Source organism: Rhinatrema bivittatum, chromosome 8 (assembly GCF_901001135.1).
Source record: "Rhinatrema bivittatum chromosome 8, aRhiBiv1.1, whole genome shotgun sequence".
NCBI classification, from domain to species: Eukaryota; Metazoa; Chordata; class Amphibia; order Gymnophiona; family Rhinatrematidae; genus Rhinatrema; species Rhinatrema bivittatum.
In genome coordinates this window covers 232,448,645-232,468,441 of record NC_042622.1, presented here as the reverse complement: position 1 = coordinate 232,468,441, position 19,797 = coordinate 232,448,645, and the positions used below count along the sequence as shown (strand labels likewise).

The 19,797-nt window shown below is 50.6% G+C and overlaps 1 protein-coding gene across 9 annotated transcripts in view; it reads right to left on the bottom strand.

Moving 5' to 3' along the window:
* Positions 1–19,797, bottom strand: part of NFIC (nuclear factor I C) — a 199,224-nt gene that overhangs the window by 65,649 nt on the left and 113,778 nt on the right. For 7 of the 9 annotated variants that reach the window (XM_029614018.1, XM_029614026.1, XM_029614022.1 and 4 more), the window contains 8 exons: positions 19,345–19,416; positions 18,008–18,082; positions 17,001–17,124; positions 16,254–16,378; positions 9,387–9,515; positions 8,945–9,129; positions 7,699–7,858; positions 5,913–5,998 (listed from right to left, as the gene is read on the bottom strand). In XM_029614018.1, the coding sequence (XP_029469878.1) occupies positions 5,913–5,998; positions 7,699–7,858; positions 8,945–9,129; positions 9,387–9,515; positions 16,254–16,378; positions 17,001–17,124; positions 18,008–18,082; positions 19,345–19,416 (956 nt within the window). The remainder of the gene's footprint in view (positions 1–5,912; positions 5,999–7,698; positions 7,859–8,944; positions 9,130–9,386; positions 9,516–16,253; positions 16,379–17,000; positions 17,125–18,007; positions 18,083–19,344; positions 19,417–19,797) is intronic. The other 2 variants (XM_029614023.1, XM_029614024.1) reach the window with 2 other exon arrangements.

Below are 19,797 nucleotides of genomic sequence, written 5' to 3'. Positions count from 1 at the left end.
TAATATGAAATCTCCACCCGCACCGGAGTCTACTAAGGCCAACGTGGTAAATTCATGTCCTTTAATGTCGCGGGTAACTGGTAAGGTGAGTGGGGGAGCTGGAGATATGAGGCCTAGGGTGACTCCCCCCAGGAAACCTAGGCTTTGTAGTTTCCCGGACGGATTGGGCAGGCGGCTATATGATGGCCGGACCCTCCGCAGTAAAGACAAAGGCCTGCCTTGCAGCATCTCTGGCGTTCTTCGGGTGATAAAGGTCCTCGGCCTAATTGCATAGGTTCTGCTACCGGCCCTTCAACGATAGAAGACTCTCGAGAGGTCATGGAGGTGGAAGGCGGAACATAGGAAATAGCCGGGCGTCTCCTTGATCCTAGGGCCTCGCGAGCCCTTTCTTGTAGTCGTCGATCAATTCTGGTTGCTAATTCAATTATGGAATTTAAGGAGGATGGAAGTTCTCGAGCAGCCAGCTCATCTTTGATTCTGGCAGATAGTTCCTCCAGGTATATTGTTCGCAGGACGTGTTCCTCCCAATGAAGTTCTGTAGCTAGGGTCCGAAACTCAATGGTGTAATCCGTGAGGGATCGCCCTCCTTAACGGAGGTGAAGAAGGTCAGAACCGGCGGCTGCTTGTTTCCCTGGTTCCTCAAACACTGTTTGAAATAATTCCAGAAATCGTGGAAGGTCTTGCAATACTGGGTCCAAGCGCTGCCATAGCGGAGAAGCCCAGGCCAGAGCTTTGCCTTCAAGTAAGGATAAAATATAAGTGGTCTTTGTGATATCGTCCGGAAACAGGGTTTTTTGCAAACGGAAATGCATACTGCACTGGTCCAGGAATCCCAAGCATAAGCGAGGATCCCCGGCGTATCGGGGTGGAGCAGGTAGTGGAAGGACTGGCGGATTGTAGCTTTGTGTTGCTGGCGGAACTGGTACAGGTGGAGGGGTGGAAGTCGGAGTGCCAGATTGTGTAGCGACTACTGCGTCCAGTTGAGCATTGAGTCACTCTATGGAGGCTGCCATAGATTCTAACATACTCTGTTGCTCCATGATCTTCTGAGCCAAGCCAGGAATTGCTCTTAGTGCAGAGGCCTCTGCCGGGTCCATGGCCTTGGCTTATTGTAATGACTCGGGTGGTGAATCCTTGGTCCGACGTAGTACTTCAAGACACTAACGTCAGAAGGCAAGGCTAACTCGGAAGATCTTGTGCGGTTTGTAGTGGAAAATCTGGATGCAGGCGCCTCCTGCCAGTCGTGTGGTCCAGATAGCTGGCGCCTCCAGCAGGTCGTAACTGCTCTGACTCACGCACACAGGTAGTTGGAAAAAGTCCAGGGGTGAAGAACCAAAGGGTAATCCATGGCCAGTCCAGGGATCAGGAACCAAAGGATACTCCACAGCCAGTCCAGGGATCAAGAGCCAAAGGATTCTCCGCAGCCAGTCCAGGGATCAAGAACCAAACGATACTCCGCAGCCAGTCCAGGGATCAAGAACCAAACGAAGTCAGCAGCCAGTCCAGGAATCAAGCACGGAAGGACAATCAGCGGATCAGGAACGGAACACAAGAACAAACAAATCACAGGAGCCAAGAAGCCAAGGCAAGGCTGAGGTGCAGGCCTTGCCTTAAATACTCCCTCACAGCTGGAGCTTGCAGGAAGGAGCCAATCCCATTTCCTGTAGTGGCTCCTTTAAAAGATTAGCTTCTGCAGCGTGCGCGGCTCTAGGGAGATCCAGCGGGGGGGCGGAGCCAGACGCGAGCAGCAAGACGGCCGACGCCGTGGCCATGTTGGTTGAGCAGCAGGAGCCGCCGCGGGACGAACCCGCCGATGCCGAGTGCGGTCACTGCGAGCGGGGCAGTCTGCCGCGCTGGTGAGTGGCTGGCCCCGGTCGCGGCTTGCCGCCACCGGTGGCCATAACATAATGTCATATGGGATCCAAGTGTCTTTTTTTTTTTTCAGGGTTTTCTAGTTGGCACCAGAGCAGTGCATGTAAATATACTATACATACTGTAAGTGATAGTTTTACCACAGAAGATTGCACTTTGAGTATCCTTTCCATGTAAAACCTGTTATTATAAATGCATAATTTGTAATTGTGTGTGTGGGGAGATGCAAGGCTGTAAGGTTCACCTAGGGCACCTAACACTCTTGCACCAGCACTGGCTCTGAGAGAAAGCAGGATTGCATCTGGAGTTGTTCTGTTTTGGGTCAGTAACTCTTCTTATTTAAACACTCACACACTTTGTGTCAGAGTGTGTTTGAGTGTCTGACAGACACACACACACACACACACTCGTTCTCAGACACACCTACACCCAGAGTGAGTGAGTGTGTGTGTGTCACACAGTGAATGTTTTGTGTGTCTCTGCGTCTGACAGTGTGTGTGCCTGACACCTAGCTGCAGTGTGACTGTCCTATTACTTGGCAACTGGTTCAAGAGCTGACTGGTTGGAAAGAGATTTTAGCAGCAGACCAGGAATCCAGGACATGTACATGAGAGATGTAAGCAAACCTGTTTGGGGGCCCAGCTGATTGCAGGGATGGATGGGGGACTGCCGCTCAGTTTACTTACCCTAGTCTAGCATGAGCTCTATTACTTACAGGCCGATTCAGTAAAGTCCGCGGGAGAGCGGACGACCGGCGCGCGCACCGGCAAAGGGCCGGTGCACGCGATTCTGTATTTAAATTAGGTGATGCGGTAAAAACGGGGAAAAGGAGGCGCTAGGGACACTAGTGCGTCCCTAGCGCCTCCTTTTTGAGAGGAGCGGCGGCTGTCAGCGAGTTTGACAGCCGACGCTAAATTTTGCCAGCATCGGTTCTCGAGCCCGCTGACAGCCACGGGCTCGGAAACTGGACGCCGGCAAAATTGAGCGTCCGGTTTTCGGCCCGACAGCTGCGGCGCTATTAGGTGCCGCGGGTTGGACGCACGTTTTCCTCCCCTTACTGAATAAGGGGTAAGGGAAAACGTGCGTCCAATAGCATGCTAACAGTGCTCTCCGGAGCGCACTGTACTGTATCGACCTGTTAGTTATTTAGGACAAAAGGGAAATTTATGTTGGAGATTTTTTGGCTTGTTTCTGCCAGGTTCCAGGTCACATGATGTATCTCTGGGTCAGCTTGGCTTGCTTTGGGGAGCTGTTGAAGCAAGTGTTGTAGGGAAAGTGCACAAGGGGGTTGGATTTGAAACATCCTCCCCCTAGCTTCATATTGTCCTGCAATCTTCCCCTGATTAAGAGCCAAATATAAATAACCAGCATTACTTCAATGCAACTTCTGCAGCACTTTCTCTTAACAAAAGGACGCCAATGGGGGGGAGGGGGGGGGGTGTGTGTGACAGACAAACAGGCAGAACGCAATTTGCCAGAAGTAACACACAAAGGCTAGAAATCTCAGAATTCAGGACATCACACCTTGCCAAGTCCTGCTGCAAAATCCACCAATCGTTAGAGTAACATGGCTGGCCACCAACGTAAATATAATGCACAGAGCTCACAATAATCAAATCTTATTGTAACCCTCTGTCCTTCCCACCATAGCCCCTGTCCAACCTATAATCCTTCCATTTTAGGAGTTCTGCTTCCCTTGGAACAGGGGCAGTCTTCAGGGACACCAGCAGGTCTGATTTTCAGGATAGCCAAACCTAGAGCTAAAGCATTAAGTGAAGCCATCTGATTATTCATGGTGGATGCCTTGAAAATGAAGACTAAAGTTTGATACCTCTGGCTTGGAAGGGTCCTGCCTTTGAACTGCTGCTGTCACTTGTTTTTCAGCCTCCTGTGGCTACTGTCTGAGCTAATGCTATAGGCAACTCTTAGGCCTACTTAGGCTCTGTCTGCTCTCTCGAAGCAGGTGCTCACCTTCTTCTGGCTCCTTCACAGTCAGAATACAGACCGAGGAATAGTGTTTCTTGCGGCCACATGTAATGGCCTTGCCCAGGTTCTTCTTCCCGCTCCTTTTCTCATTCAAGTAACAAGAATTTTTGTCCCTTTAAAGGCCAAATGCCTTTCCGCTCAGCATTAAGCAAAAGCCAGAACCTGCAGAGAAGTCTTGCTCCCAAACAGAGAAGCAGACGAGGGGAACCTAACGGGTGCTAGGGTGCAAACGCAAAAGGCTGGGGAAGCAGGCGATCCATTGGCCAATGGCCTTTCCCCGCCCATGCACCCAATCACACACCAGGGCCTGTGCCAAGGCAGCTAAATAGACTTGGGTGTGTGGGGGGGAGGGGGAGGGTTGGGGGCGGAGGAAGGAAGCTGGCTGGAGGTTTCAGGTTTATGAATATTCACTTTGGCTCTTTTTGCCAATCTTCTGATCTATATATGTGTTGCATTTTTAACAAGGTTCTACTCCACCACATCGCAGAGGGAGCAATTTTCAGAATCTTTATCTGTGGGTAAACATGACTTCTAAAATTGCCCCCATCCCCCCTCGACGGTGTGGGGGAAAGTGATGCATGATGTTAACAGGGTACGTACGGGAAGTCGCCCCCATCCCATAGGCGATGTTAGGGGGAGGGGGGAGTGGGTAGGGGTGGGGAGCAAACTATATGCAGGGAGTTTTGTTTAACCTTCTGGTGGGGAGTTTGCACTTTGCAAACTCTGTGGGTAGTTAGCATACTGGCGATCCCCCATCAGGCAAGAAATTCTCATTGTAAATAAGGCCCCAAGTGTTAAACACACCCCATGGGCACAAGAGGCTGGAAACCATTACAGACTGTTTAAAAGGGGGGATGAGGGGAGGGTAGCAGAATAGACAGAGCTATTTTGAGTAGCCCGCGTTGTCTGCAATATGCACACAGCCCGTTTCCACAGGAGGAACCATCCGCCTCATTTCCCAGCAAAGGGGAACTACCACCCTGTTTTATTCAGCTACGGGAATACTCCTTTTTTTTTTGTAGCCTGGTTAAAGATATGTCCTTTTCGGATGTCCACACATACTTTTAGCTGAGGCAGAGGACAACAATTTTCAGACTGGTCACCCAGGAGTTGGGGGAAAACTGCTCTTTACCTGGACAAATAGCTTTGAAAGCTTCCCCTGGAGGATGCACAGGAACCCCCTGACCCCCTCCTCCCCCCACCACCACCACTGGAGAGGACTCCTGGGTGGAAAGGGCGGAGGGCATGGCTACACAAGACCACCCTGCCAGGAGCCCTCTAAGAAGGAGAATCCCAGAAATGAGTTTCCTGCTGTCCAATAAGGGCCGTCCAGGGTGGAGAAGCTCCACAGATCAATTGATCTGCTGTTGAAACGGATGAAAATCAGTTGGGCTTTTCCTTTCTTTTTCTCATATTAATAATTATTGGAAGAATAAACAACAAGAACAAAAAAAAAGCACAGAGCTTTTTGTTAACTAGCAAGGCTTTATGTTGAGATGAAATAAGTTACCAGCAAGGTGCGTTGCGGATATTTTGGGTAGGGAAAGCCATTTTCTTTCTTCCTTCTGCTCAGTGGGCTACAGATGGACAATATTTTTATTCCGACTAACTCTGGATTAGTGTGTAGAGAGCTTTTAGGCAACCAGAAATGGACTGCACTCAATGGCCCTCTAGCGCTTTTTCAACCTAACCAACTATGTAATTTGCCTCCAACTCGTAAGGAGACTCTCATCATTTCTATGGCTGATCATAAGAAACCTGATAGGGCATAGGGAGGTATAAGGCCTAACATTCCCATTCTAGTTACACCAGGCTCCTGCCAAAAAAACCCAAAGTGTCTGCTCTGGTTCCCATCCCTCATTAACAATTAGGCTGCCTCCTTCAGTAGAGTAGTAATGGCTCACTTGGAGACATCACCAAACGCAACAGTTGGCCCATTCATACCGGATTCCCCACCTGTCCCCTAAAGTCCTCCTTCCCCTCAACCCCCCCAGCCCCAGGTGTTGGTTGGGAGTGGGGAGGGAGGGGTAGGTGATTATCCCGCTGTCTCTTACCTGTGGCTGATAGATGCTTCCAGGATCCCTTGGCCCCAGTCCCACGAAGGAACGGTTTGCAGGAGGCGTGCCAGGAGCCGAGTAGGCTGAGAAACAAGGGCAGAAAAAACACACATTATGTGTGGGTTTCTAGTGCAAAGCTCATCAGGGTGGGGGAGTTCCTTTGCCTCTGAAGAAGGGACTTGTGTGTGGCCTGGAAAGGTCAGGTGCACCTTCATATCTGGACAATTCTCACGCTGCTTCAAGAAAACGTCATCAGAACCTGTGGAGAATTCAGTTTTGTCTGCTAGAAACCCACAGTGCTCCCCACTTGCACTAAATTCGGGGCCAGGAAGTCGGCTACAAAACGAAAGGTCAATAGTACTACGTATGTCGGTCCTGAGTTCATATGCACCTTTCAGGCAAATGGGAGCTCACTACATTCACAGTCAGAGTGTGAGTAGAAGCAGTTCTGGAAGTGCATCTCGGGGAGAATTAAGATGTAACGTGGACAGGAATTCTGTCTGTAAGAAAGGTGCAACCTAAATGAAAATCATGACCCATCAACGTGTGTAGCAGGCAGGGATGGTCACCGGGAGTGCCACACCTTGGGGGGGGGGGGGGGGGAGGGAAGGGGGCACCAAAATTATGGGAGGAGGCCTGGGGGTCACTGGTGGCTGAAAAGCACAAGCGCTGCTGCCAGCAGGCGAGTCTTGGGGGTGGGAACTGCAAGACCAACAGTCGTCTAACACGCTTAAATACCCTCGCGCCAGCCCCGGGAGCAGGGCTAAAGCGAGCCTGTGGATTTTGGACTGGAATAACGCATGCACCAATGCTGGAAAATCTCACAGATGCCATGGAGCAGCACAGCATCGGTGGTTACAGCTGCGTTCAGCTCCTCAGGTGCTTGGAAAGGGCTTTCCTCATCACAGAGAACATGCTAGGACATCCCCCGTGGCTTCCCGATTCAAAGACGAGCTCTGTGGGCTGGACAGCAGTACAAAGCATTCCTATTTTCTAAGACTGAGGAGAAGTCTAGTGGGGCCACGTTCCACTCCCACCCTCCATTATGTCCACCCCTGGCCTTTTCAGTGGAGTGTTCTCTTCTTCTGCTCCTGCCCCCTTTCCCTCTCCCCCCTCCCCCCGCCCAGTTGTCTTGGACTCGAGCCCCCTTCAAACTTACCCATCCTGCTGATGAGATTTTGGTGCATAAATAATTGAATGCCTTATTTATTATTATTTTTAAATCTATTAAGTTACTGCAGCAACTAAATAATTCACCTTCTAAGTGGTAATCGTTGGGGCTGCAATAAGACAGCCTGGAACACGAGACAGAGATACGTCTTCCAGGAGCTGCCCCAGAAAGGGTGACCGAGCGTGTTTCCAGATGGCCTGGGTAATCTCCATTCATGCCGCTCCCGCAGACCTGAAGATCCCCACCACAGCATGCATGCACCTACATCTCTGCCACTGCTTTCCAGCTGCACCATGGAAGGTATCCACTGTTCTCCGGATCCACCACGGACGTCTACCTACACCAGCATCACTGCTCTCTACATCCACTATGCCATGTCTCCATCTATACCAGTACCACTGTTCTTCAGATCTACCAGGACAGATGTCCGTCTATAACAGTATGAAAAAGTTTTCTTCTACACTGGTTACCACTGATCTCCAGAGCCACCAAAACAGGTGCACTCTTATGCCAGGGCCATACTCCCCCAGCACCACGGCAGTAATATTTTGAGTTCTCCTCTCTTCCTATGGTTTACTGCATGTTTAAAAGTTAAAGTCCAGCGCTGCTTACTGGGTGAAGTTGGAGAAGAGGTCCCTCCATCCGAAGTTGTCGTCGTTGACTTGGAGTCAGGAGGAATCGTCAGCCGGGGCATGCCGGGTGGAGGAGGTGGCGCCAGCATCTGTGTGGAAATATAGTGGCTGGGGACTTTGACTTGACCACTTCCATTTAACTTAGGAAACAGAGCACACAAACATGCTAGACTCAGAGCAGCAGGCAAAAGTGAAAAACTTTTAGATATTTCATCAGTTATCCAACTTTCCAACAAACCTGCCTGTCACGGCATCCCTGGGGCCGAGGCTGATGAGGTGCCTGGCAGCACCGGGTCCCCTTTCTCCACCCCCAAATGCAAACCAGCACCAGAAAAGAGCAGGGGCGGAAGGACCCGGACGTGCTTCTTACTCCACCTTTGCCCGATAGCTGGACTGCATTTACAAAGCACTTGGCAAGGAGGTGGCAGTTGGTACTTTTACCAGTTCTTTCACAACTGGCGAACAACTATTTTAATAATAACAATAATAATAATAATAATAATAATAAAGGGGCACGCCAGTGAGTGGGAGGGAGTATAGACTGCCCTCTCCTTGGGTTTGTGCTGTTAGGGGCGGTAAACGCTGCTCTTTGTGATCCATGTGCGTTTTATAAGCTGAACTCCCACTGGGAGCACAACGTGGGAAGTTATTGATGATAACTGGAATGATAAAGTGGGGGTGCCCTACTGCTCGAGCAAAGGTTTTAATGCTCCGGTGCATCATTCAAAGCAGAGCCAACATTTTGTCTAGGCTGAGCTGTCACCAGTGTTGCACTATGCTGAAATGTAGTGTTCTTGTGCCATCTGAAATGAGAAAAGTCATTTCTAAACATTTCAAATACTTCTTTTATTTCTCAGTCTTGCTCTCGTCTTTCTGCTGTCTCCTTCTCCCCCATGACTGTGTGTTTTATGTCTTTTCCATACTGTTCGCACTGTGTCCTATTTGGCACCTTTTAATTGTACTTGACCAAGCAACCAAATGGGCTGCCTCACCGAAGACCCATCTGTGGGTATTTGGAGATGTGCCAATGGGTCCACACCTCTGCCCCAGGGAGCGTGCTCTGCACCAATGGAGCTGTCCATGGTACCTTGACACAGTGGGTTAGCAGAAGACAAGGTTAGTTGTGTCGAGGCTTCTGAAGACGTGGTAACAAGCAGTGTTAGGCCTGGACGGCAAGAGTGAGTGACGAGAAGCGAATGAGGGCAGAAAAGGAGGGGGCGACTTACCGGTCCAGGCTGCTGAGCTGATGGGTCGCAGGCCAATGAGACGAGATCTTTGAGGGGATCCTGAGGGTTCAGATGAGGAGGATAGCGGATGGCTGTATGCTGGAAATACGTGGAGGCTGTCTGGGGGAGGATTGAAGTGGTGGGGAAATGCAGAGTGGACGAAGGATGTGGGCTTCTCGTGATGCCTGGAAAAAGAAAGCGGGCAAGTGGGATGGGAGTGGGAGAGTAGGTGGCACGGTTGCAATCGGGGAGAGGAGGAACAAAGGGATGACAGGAAGGTAATGACAAAGTTAGAGAGAGAGGGAGGGAAGAAGAAACAGAAATTGGAACAACTATTATTTGGAAAAAAGTTAATTACAGGAAAATGAGAGCCCATATATCTTCAGCAATTTCACCTCTCCGGAGGTTGCCCCCTTCTTACCCTCACAGGAAATGTCCTTACCACTGTGCACAGCAATGACGGGCCGATGGTGCTGGGTGAAGCTGGTGAGCCTCGGGGAGGAGTCCTGGGGAGAGGGGCTGTGAAAGGGAGACTTGTCAATCTCACTTTTCTTCACTGTCGGCGAGATGCCTGGCAACCAAACAGGAAACAGGAAGTCACATGACGTAAGGGCTCACCGTGCACGGGACCAGTCTCCACTCATTTCCAAATCTACAGTTTCTCTTGTTTTCTAAACACCACCTCAACATGTTAGGCAACATGGATGGAGTACTCCACAAATAATACAAGATGGATCTAAAACTTCAAAACCAAACACGACTGTTGGTAATAGGTTTAGCGCTAGCTCCAGGCCAGCTGGACAGGCCGAGCCGGTCCTGGTTTTAGCCTCAGGGAGCCTACGGGATTGAAGGGCCATTCTCTCTTAGAAAATCAGGAACTATATGTCCATAGATGCAAGGACGTAAAACCAGGAACAGCTTATCCTGTGCCTAATGGCACGGAGCTGGTTGATGACCTTAAGTTAGTGATTTCCCTTCTTATGCTTTGGATTTTATATCATCTTGAGGGTTTTTTTTTGTCTTTTGGTTTTATCATTTGCATGACAACAGGATATTCATTTTTCTATTTCTTATATTACAAATTTGTGGATATTTTTTTATTTTTTGTAGTTTAGGGAGGGTAATTTTAAACCTGTGTGGTTCAGGGAAAGGTCTGCACACAAATTTGCTTTGAAAGCTCTTCACCGGGTACAGAATAACCCACACAAAATTACATCTGCTCTTCACAGGGCATAACTTGAGTGGGTTTAATTTACTTGAGTAGTTTGAAAATTGCACGATCCTTGCCCTAAGTACCAACTCTGCCCCTAACTCTACCTCCTGGAGTTCCCATCCCCAGTGTGCATAAAAGTGCATGAGAAATTAGGATAATTCAACCTTTTATGTGCACTGAGTCCCGGTAACTTTTATTTAAAAAAAACATGTACACGCATGTGCCAAGCCTATTTTGCATAGGCTCGGCACCGCGCGCAAGTCCCGGGACGCGCGTATGTCCAGGGGCTTCAAGAAAGGGGCGGGCCGGGGGTGGGGCCGAGTCCTCAGGCACAGTGGCCTGTGCTGGGGGATGGTGCGCCGGCAGTTGGCCGGCGCACGCAAATTACGCCTGCCTAGGCAGGCGTAACTTCGGAAACAAAGGTAGGGGGGATTTAGTTAGGCCTGGTGGGTGGGTTGGATAGGGGAAGGGAGGGGAAGGTGGGGGGGGACTGAAAAAAAGTTCCCTCCAAGGCGCTCCGATTTCGTAGCGGCCTTGGAGGGAATGGGGAAAGCCATCGGGGCTCCCCTCGGGCTCGGCGCGCGCAAGGTGCACAAGTGTGCACCCCTCTTTGCGCGCGCCGCCCTGGATTTTATAACATGCGCACAGCAGCGCGCGCATGTTATAAAATCGGGTGTACATTTGTGAGCGCTGGGTAGCGCGCACCAATGTACCCCGCGCACGCTCCTCTAAAAATCTGCCCCATAAGAAGCAGATTAGGTGTGTATAAATGGCTTTGAAATTTCAGCCCAAAGTGGATAGGACATCTTATTTAATGCATCTGCATTCATGTCCGAGAGCCATGCTGAGACTGGATAAAAGTGATCAGCTGGGATGGAGGGGGTCACAGATATTAAAGTCAATTACGATAGATTTGCAGGCAACTCACACAGGAATATCAACTTTATCCCAAGCAGAGAGCCCCAGTAGATAAATACGATTAGAAGATTTGATTTCTGCAAGCCGTGTTTAAGCTGAAAAGGATCTCAACTTGCTTTACAATTCGCTTGGGTTGCTTCACAGGGTTTGAGGGGGCTCCAGTGCCTGAACGAGGGAAGGGGCGGCACTGGTGCTGAGTGTTATCTGATAATGGCTGGGGAAGAGGAAGCCCAAAGCAAGTGAAGGGCCAGGCCTGGGGCTGGCAGGGAGAATCTCTAGCGGAGGGCAGACGCGCTGGGATGACTCCAGGCCCTCTCTTGGACTCCTGGTTGAGAAAAGGCATCAGCGCTGGGCCAGCTCCTATCCCTCGCTCCCATAAAAGAAAACCTGCTCAATCCAACCCTGTGGGGCTTACTAGAAACAAAATGTGCACCCTACTTTCATGTTTGAAAGAAGAAAATCTTTTAACATTTAATCAATATATAATTTGACAGCAGTCTGCCAAGATCCATCCAGTTTTCCTGGGTTTTTTTTCCACTTGCTCCTGTAATAACGCAGATTCTGCCTGATTGCCAGTTTTCTCTTTGCTTCCCTGCCACTGGAGATGCTCTGTGTTCATCCCAAGGTTTCTTGGAATCAGATACTGGTTTTGACTCCCTTCGCTTCCCTACGTTACTCGAGTCTGCCCTCCTTCCAGCCTGTAAACCCTAACCATGCTCCCAATATTCCTCCTGCCCTCTGCCCCTACCAACGCCAGCATAAAATCTACTCAAAAGGAAACAAAAGGGCCTCTGGCAGGTTTGCTTGTCCTGCAAGGATTTATCTGTTGGCTAAGGAGAGATGACAGAGCTGTATCTAGGACTGCTGCCCTCCCTGCAGGGCGCGCAATTCCCTCCGAGCTACGTAGCACGCCCCGTAAGAAATGGCAAGGGCCCCGCAGCCTCTGCCCTTACCTGCGGCCTAGCAGACTTGAGGCAGAGAGTGGGGGTGCAGGGAGAAAATGGAGGAGGAAAGGGCCACACATGGGGGGGGAGTTCTGTGCGTGAAAAAAACCAATGTGATGAAAAAGTTAAAAGGGAGTGCTAATAAAAGGGAAACATTTGAGACTGGGGGAGACAGAGACAAATAGAGAGAGAGAGAGAGCGAGCCAGCGTGTAAAATGAACTTGTGGTTTTTGTTTTTTTTTTTCAGCACACAATAAATTCCAAAGCAGAGTGAAACCAGCTCTTGATACGATTCCAGATCAAACCACAGACTGTACAAAGGCATTAAGTGAAGGAAGCTGACAAAATGAAAGGGGGGGGGGGGAGGGAGGGAGGAGAGACAAGAGAGAGAAAGACACACACACACACACACACACACACACCCCAGCCTAAGCCAGGTCAGCTAAGGACGGCGTTCTCTTCTGCTGTAGTAAACAGTTACTGTACTGCGGCAGTCAGGGCCCAGCTCGGCTCTGCATGGTGATGAGATGCATTCTGCCTGCCTGTTCCTCCCTCCGATGGGCAAGGGGGACAAGGTGGGGTCCTGACATCACGGCTATGAGGATGGAGGGGAACTCTGCCCGATCCTCTCTCTCCCCCCCCCCCCCGCCTCACTGGTTACTGGAAAAGGGCGAGCTTTGCGAGCATGCGTGTGTGTGTGTGTGTGTGTGTGAGCGTGCGTGTCTCTCTCTTGGGCATGGCTTCCAGAAGCAAATGAGCACAGAACCATGGCACGGGGCGAGGGGCTCTGATCTGCCACCGGTTCTTCGGTTTCTCTCAGACCCCCCCCCTGTGAGTTTCACACACAGGGGGTTAACTCTCCAGCCATGCCACACCTCCATTATCCTTCTTCCCCATTTGGGTCACAGCTATCATTCGTACCGCAGAACATTTAAGGAGGATTTCACTGTACATCCTGGATGGGCCAACAGGGACTGGAATAAGAGGCAGAGCAGGAAATGGATTTATTGAGCAATGCCTTCTCAGGAGCTTCTTTGCACGGATAACGGAACAATACGGAGAGGAGCCCTGGGGGATTCTGCCTGGCCAGAAACGTCCATCTGCATGCCAAGTACGGGTAATGGTCACTAGGTCAAGATATCGACTGCTACAACACTCTCAGAAGAGATTCTTCACACTAAGGCCCGCTCTTCCCTCTGAAGATGAGGTCACAGCAGGGTCGGTGTCTGCTGCTTTGAAAGCAGAACTGACAAATCTCACTGCACGGATTGGGACCAGGTTGTTAATGCCGGACCCACTTAAAAATGTCTCATTAGCAGTTTCTCTCCGCCCCTCCCTGTTCCTTAACTATTTTCTTCCTGCTGACATCTCTCACCCTCCCTCCACCTCAGAACAGGTTTGGGGTGGGGGCTTGGCAGGGGGCAGGGTGGCCGGACCCCAGAGAGCGCCCATGGTTCTGGATTCTTTCTGGAGTGGTTGGGGGGAGGCGGGAAGGGGCAGAGGGAGCTTCTGGCCAGTTCTTTTTATCTTCTTCCAAAGCTATTAACAGGCTGGGGGCTTGTTGTTTTTATTTTGTTTGTTTGAGGAATTGTAATCTGATTTTAATGCTTTCATGCCTTCTAGCTGTATGTCCTTTGCCCCTATTGTTTCATGTCCTATGGGTGCAATGCCATCCCTCTCCCTCCTTCTCTGGGGCTCTGGACCTGCCAACTATCTCCAGTTCATCTAGGATGACCCTGAGCTGGTCACGATTTGCTCAAGGACCACGGCTGCGTGCGCTTGCGTCAGAGGGGGTCCCTTTCAAAAACCTCGCAACTGCTTATGTCTCCTCAGAAGGTGGGAGGGGGGATTCCAACAGCTGCATTTGTTGTCAATTTGACTTTTTAAACAAAACTTTTGTTTTATGTTCAGATATGAAGCCTCATTTCTTTGCGCCTCAAATTTGTGCTTTTGCTGATGAACAAGTATCGGCTGTGGGCTGGTACTGAAGGCAGAAGCCTGGACAGGTCCCCCCAGGAGATCATCGGGTACATCCACACCCCCCCTGGGCCGGCCTTACCTCGTTCCAGTAAATAAAACGTGTCGCAGCCTGCGGAGAACCCAGTTCTGTCCATCACCAGTACCAGCCGACCACCACTGCGATGCCAGATGTTTGGCCCATTTACAAAACCTGGGCTCACCCGACGGCCCCGCACCACTGGTACAGGTCACAGAAAAGACAGGGCCTGCGCTTTCTATTCTGTTTGCACTACGCAGGGGCCGAGAGAGCGAGCATGGATAAGCGATGCTGACCGGTGAGCTCAGCAACCAACAGCCGCCTGTAGACAAACCGGATTCCCTAGAGGCTGTGAGACCTAATATTGGACCAACATCAGAACTGCCTGGGAAGCAGATTAAATCTGCCCACCACACATTCAGCTGCCCGACACCGTTCTGAATGCCCTGAACGTGCTGTTAGGACAACTTATTGTTCGGTTATTTATTTTACGTTTAGTCACCAGGATTTTGCTGAGATGCTGTTTGTTCTTAGTCATTATTGTTGCTTTATTTTAAAGCTTAGTCCTTACTGTGCACCTTAGTACTGTTAAGCTGCTATTGAGCTCCGATCTTATACTGCTATTCTAATATGTTGTACTCCACCTCGGGTGAGTACAAAAAGGCAGGTTGCAAATCCAAAGCCTAAAAAATAAACATGAACATGATTTCTAGGGCTCTTTCTTCAAGATATGTTTATGTTGCTTGTCGACAAGCCAAAGATTTCAAGTTCTAAAGCCTATGGGGACAGAGCCTTTTTCAATGGAAAGGAGGCTCTAGAACGAGAGGTCATGAGATGGGGTTGCAAGGGGATAGACTTAGGAGTAATCGTAGGAAATATTTCTTTACAGAAGAGAGTAGTGGATGTGTGGAACAGCCTCCCAGTGGAAGTAGAGGAGACAAAACCAGTGTCTGACGTCAAGAAACATGGGAACTCTAAGGAAATGATGGGAATTATAACGCTAAATTAATTGGATGGATGGGCAGGCTGGATGAGCCATACGGTCTTTTTCTGCCCTCATGTTTCTAAGTTTGCAAAGTAGCTTTCTCCTAAGGTGGCCAACCTCATGCCCTTGGGCACCAACAACAATAGCTCTGATTCCCCCATGTTCTTTAGGGAAAATCCTGCGTTTCCTTCCCGCCCCTCACCTAATGCCAGATGTCACCCACAGGCAGAGTGTGGCCTGCACTGGTAAAATACTCTTAACCCCTACATCCCTCTTGGAAACGAATGGCTGAGCTCTTGGGCCAATGGGAAAGCATGATTAGCAAACGCAAGAGAAAACAGCAACAACAACAAAACCCTGAAGGAGACAAGAAAAGGAACAGGGAAAAAAAAAAAATTGGATAGAAAGTGGAAAATATTCCCCCGCCCCCATGAACCCAGCCAAGAAGCATGAGAGCTGGCAGCAGAAGCCACCTGAAAGGGGATGCTGCCACTTTAATTAGCTTTCCCCTCCCCCTCCCCCACTCCCCTTATTTTCCTAATGAAGAGCTAATTGGTGCTGTCTAGACAGTAATACAAAAAAAGGAAAGCAAAAGAAAAATGAACTAAAGAAAGAACTTCTATAGTCTCCAGCAGCACCTGGGAAACTGGAATAGCCACAAGGGTAAAGTTATTGATGTCTTACGGCTTAGGGGAGAAGACTACATGGATCTTAGGGGGGGGGGTGTCTGTCTGTCTGTCTGTAGGTAGAGACAGCATTTGGGTGGGGGAACATACGTTGCTCTATTAAATTATCGGTGACTGCTTCTCGGCATTTCTTCGGCTAAAATCCAAATGCAGGGTCTGGGCCATGAGCTCAGGATGGTCTCTTGCCGAGACTCAGAAGCAGTGTAATGCGTAGGGTGGGGATGGAGGGGCTCAACGCCCCCCCCCCCCCCCCACCGCTGAATCCCACTTGCAACACAAGTATTTATTAAATCCTTTGCTTTAAAAATAGGATCTGTTAAATATGCACTGAACATGCGTATATGTTTCTGTGACCGCGCAGGCAGCTATGTGTGTGAGCATGTACACACGGGGAGAGGCAATTCTGGGAGCACGGGTTTGGGGAGCTGTCCACACCTTTATGGAAATAATTTGGAATTCACCACTGCTGAGCCCCTGTGGCATCCCAGCATCCTCCACTGTCCCCATGCCTCCCTCCCCTCCCACCCACTCCCACACGCGCGCGCGCCCAGACACTTTGCCACCTACCCCCTTCCATGTCCTCTGTCCAGTTGCGGCTGCTGCTCGTGGGAGAGCTGGGGGAGGTATAAAACTCGCCCCCCGGGCTGGTGTCAATGTCATCTTCCATGGAGCCTGATTTGTGTCGTTTACTCCTGGGTGATGGTGGGGAGAGCAGAGGAGGGCAGAAAGAGGGAGCGTCAAAAGTAAAATCAGGGAGCATGTAAACCACTGCACTCTACCTCCTCCTCCCCCCCCCCCCCTCCCAACTGAACAGTCACTTTAGGGAGATCACGCTGTTTCTAACTGAATATGGTGCAAACCATGGCGCTCTGAAAGGGTAGCAGGAGTTGCATCAGAGAATAAACCAACAAGACATCGTCCAACTGCTTTCCGAACAACCCTAAAAAATCCGGAGCAAAACTTTGATAGGTTTGCATCTGTTGTAAAGCGCCCTGGGGCAGTCCATGAATCCTAAGTAGCCACCCTGCACCCCCTCCCCCAAACCCGGGTGTGTCTGTGGCTCTGTGAGTGTGGCGCGAGTGCTGGTTCCTAGCAAGTTTGGGTACCCTTCTCCAGCACCCTCTTCTCTGTGTCCATCTGTTTGTCCCTCGGTTCCTCGTCTTCCTGGGCACGTTTATGTGTAAGTGAATCGGTGCCTGTGCGTCTCTGGATCTCTTATGTGTTCAATACCAGCCTATGCTGGATGGGTGGGGGCTAGCTAACACCTTTAATCCTCCCCTGTTTCTCCTAGATTCGGTGAGGGTCGGTACTTACCCACTGGATGAAGTGCTTGCTAGCGTCCTCCTCATCCCAGCACTGGAGGGGTTCAGGTCGTAGGCCAGGTGACCCTGCAGTTCACCCAGGGAGAAGTTTGGCCCTGTACCTGTAACCACAGGCGCTGCAAAGTAAAAATAAATTATGTATATATATATATATATATATATATATATATATATATATATATATATATATATATATATACACACACACACACACACACACACACTCACACAGTCATGAAGGTCAAGGGACAATGCTAAAGCCCATTCTCAGGGGAGGGCCAGATTACCCTATCACTGTCCCTGTAAAAATATTTACTGAAGACCAAGGTGAAATGGGAAAGTGGGATGGGTCCCAAGTACCCGACGGAATCTAGATACTGAATTTCTCATCTCACCGTTAAAAAAACCCCAACAAAAACAAAACGACGGATTTGCCCTGGACAGGCAGGGGATGTCAGGAGCAATGTACGGATGCCATGGGACTTCACAGCTCTGGGCTGTCCACGCAGTGCCTCGCACGGGTGTGGTCATTCAAAGAAAAATACTGCCCACCCCGCCTATACAGAAGAGAGAACGTCAGAGATAATGAAAAAAGTGTGTGCCTGGTCATTAATTCTAGGCCAGCACTACCAGTACCGGTCACAGCTGCTTAGAAGGTTTAAGGAACAGGAAGTGCAAAACTGGACATTTCTAAGCAGGGTGCGCGCGCTGCTCTTCTCTGGATCCACAACTTCTAAACTACCGCACGGGACACCTCAGGCTAGGGGGTTCCCACCAAGGGGAGCAGAGAGGAGGCTGGTGGGGGAGGCTCTCTCTATCATCCGGATAAACTGAGCCTGTCTCGGCAGTACTTCAGTACATCTACAGTCTTCTTACCAAACTGTAACTGCAGGTTTATGGGTGGCAGCGGAGGTAATAATCAGGACAGGCTCAGCGTGTCCGGGTGGCATGGAGTCGGGGAGGGGGAAGGGGTGAAGGCTGGGGCTTTTGTCTACTCACTTCTGGAAACTTGAATGAGCTCTGTGACGCTAAAGACCCCGGAGGTGACGAAGCTCTCCTGGAAATCTGATGTGTCTGAGGAGCAGAGAAGACGAGCCGAATTACCAGGTGAGATGAGAGAGGCAGACAGGATGTGCCCCAGGACCACAACGTTTTACACAAAGGATTTTTTTTTCTATGTACGATCCGACCCCCACCCAGGTTCCCCCCCCCCCCCCCAGCCCAGCTGCCAGACTTTTTAGAGATTCTGACCCGGAATCAGATGGATCAGTACTGGCACAGTGCCTGCAGTCCTCACACACACCCTTGCGGCAGGCATCCAACTCACCAGGGCTGAATGCCATGCTCAGGAGACAGCAAATATTTGACTTCAGGAGCTGCTAGGCCTCCCAGGCTCTGGGGGCTAAGGCAATATGGAAAATCACCCGGGGAGGGCAATGGGAAAATCTTTTGCACATTTTGACACATTGCATGGCTGCAGTGGAGATTAAAAGAAACCGGGGAGGTTGGGTGGTGGGAGGGAGAAGGGAGGAAGGGTCACCTACACCTAGGGCATCTCCCTTTCAGCCATCAGTGATCCCTCAGCTGAAAGCACCTTCTCCTCACTGTTCAATCTGAAGGGAAAAGCACATGAGTGCCAAATATTTACTGAGCAGTTTCGTGCTGCGGGCAAAACGCGGGAGAAAGCTTTTAGCCAATCTGGCTCCGGCTCCTGTTGTAAGTGCATGTGACTCTCGCATGAACGGCTGGAGGGCTCGCTGCATCACTGCAATCACATTAAAACCACAGGGGCAGCGGAAGGGGGGGGGGATCAATACTCCGCATCCCAGAAGCCCAGCAACAAGTCCCGGCGAGCGTCACATGCACACCGCCACGGGCTGCCAGACGCGTCACACTGCTCCTCCTCGTTGCCAACTCTGCTTTACGTCTTGAGGAGGTCCCTGGCCAGGCTCTTTATCCTCTGTTCTAGGACCCCAAGGTGAGGAATCACTCGAGACTGCCAGGATACTCCTTGGACAGGAGCCTCGTTAACCCCTTCCCCACCATCAGCTGCCAAACCATTTAGGTCTCGTTTAGGCATAAAACGTCACACGGTAATCATGGCAGCTGGCCAACCAGCTTGCCTGAAATGGCTGATCCTGAGGAGGGGTCAAGCCACCCCCACCGATCTCGACCCCGACCAGCGTGTGGCAAAGCCCTGGGGAGGCACTGGTAGCCTGGCATCATGACCTCATCACCCTCCGCGCCCCCTTCTCCTGCCTGCCCCTCATCGCTTTCACTCGCTCATTGCCGGCGACCAAATCTGATCCGCCAGCCCGAAGAACTCGTGCACCTACCCAATGTGATTGGTTTAGTGTCTTCCTGGTCCGAGCCAATGCCCGTCCTCGGACTGCTGTCCCGCTCGGAATCTGAAAGAGAGAGAGAGGCCCTGGTTTATTCCTGGGAGACCTCCTTTCTCCATGCATGATCCTTGGAATCGTCGAAAGAGAGTCCTGGAAGGGGCCTTGCGAGGAGGTCCTGTGGCCTACCGCCTTCATCCAGGTAGGATTCCCTATACCTGCACCAATCCGGACAGATGTTTCTGCTTCAGCCTCTCTGACACGAGAATCAAGACATCTTCTCATCCAGCTCATTCTGGCATTTGCTGTGCTGCCCCCTCCCCCCCCCCCCATGGTAGCGATAGAACTACAAGATCCAGCATGCATTGCAGGGGGATTAAGCTGGTCAGTGATGGCCTGGATGCTATCACGTTCAACAATAATGCTGGGCACCCCCCTACCCCAGTAAAG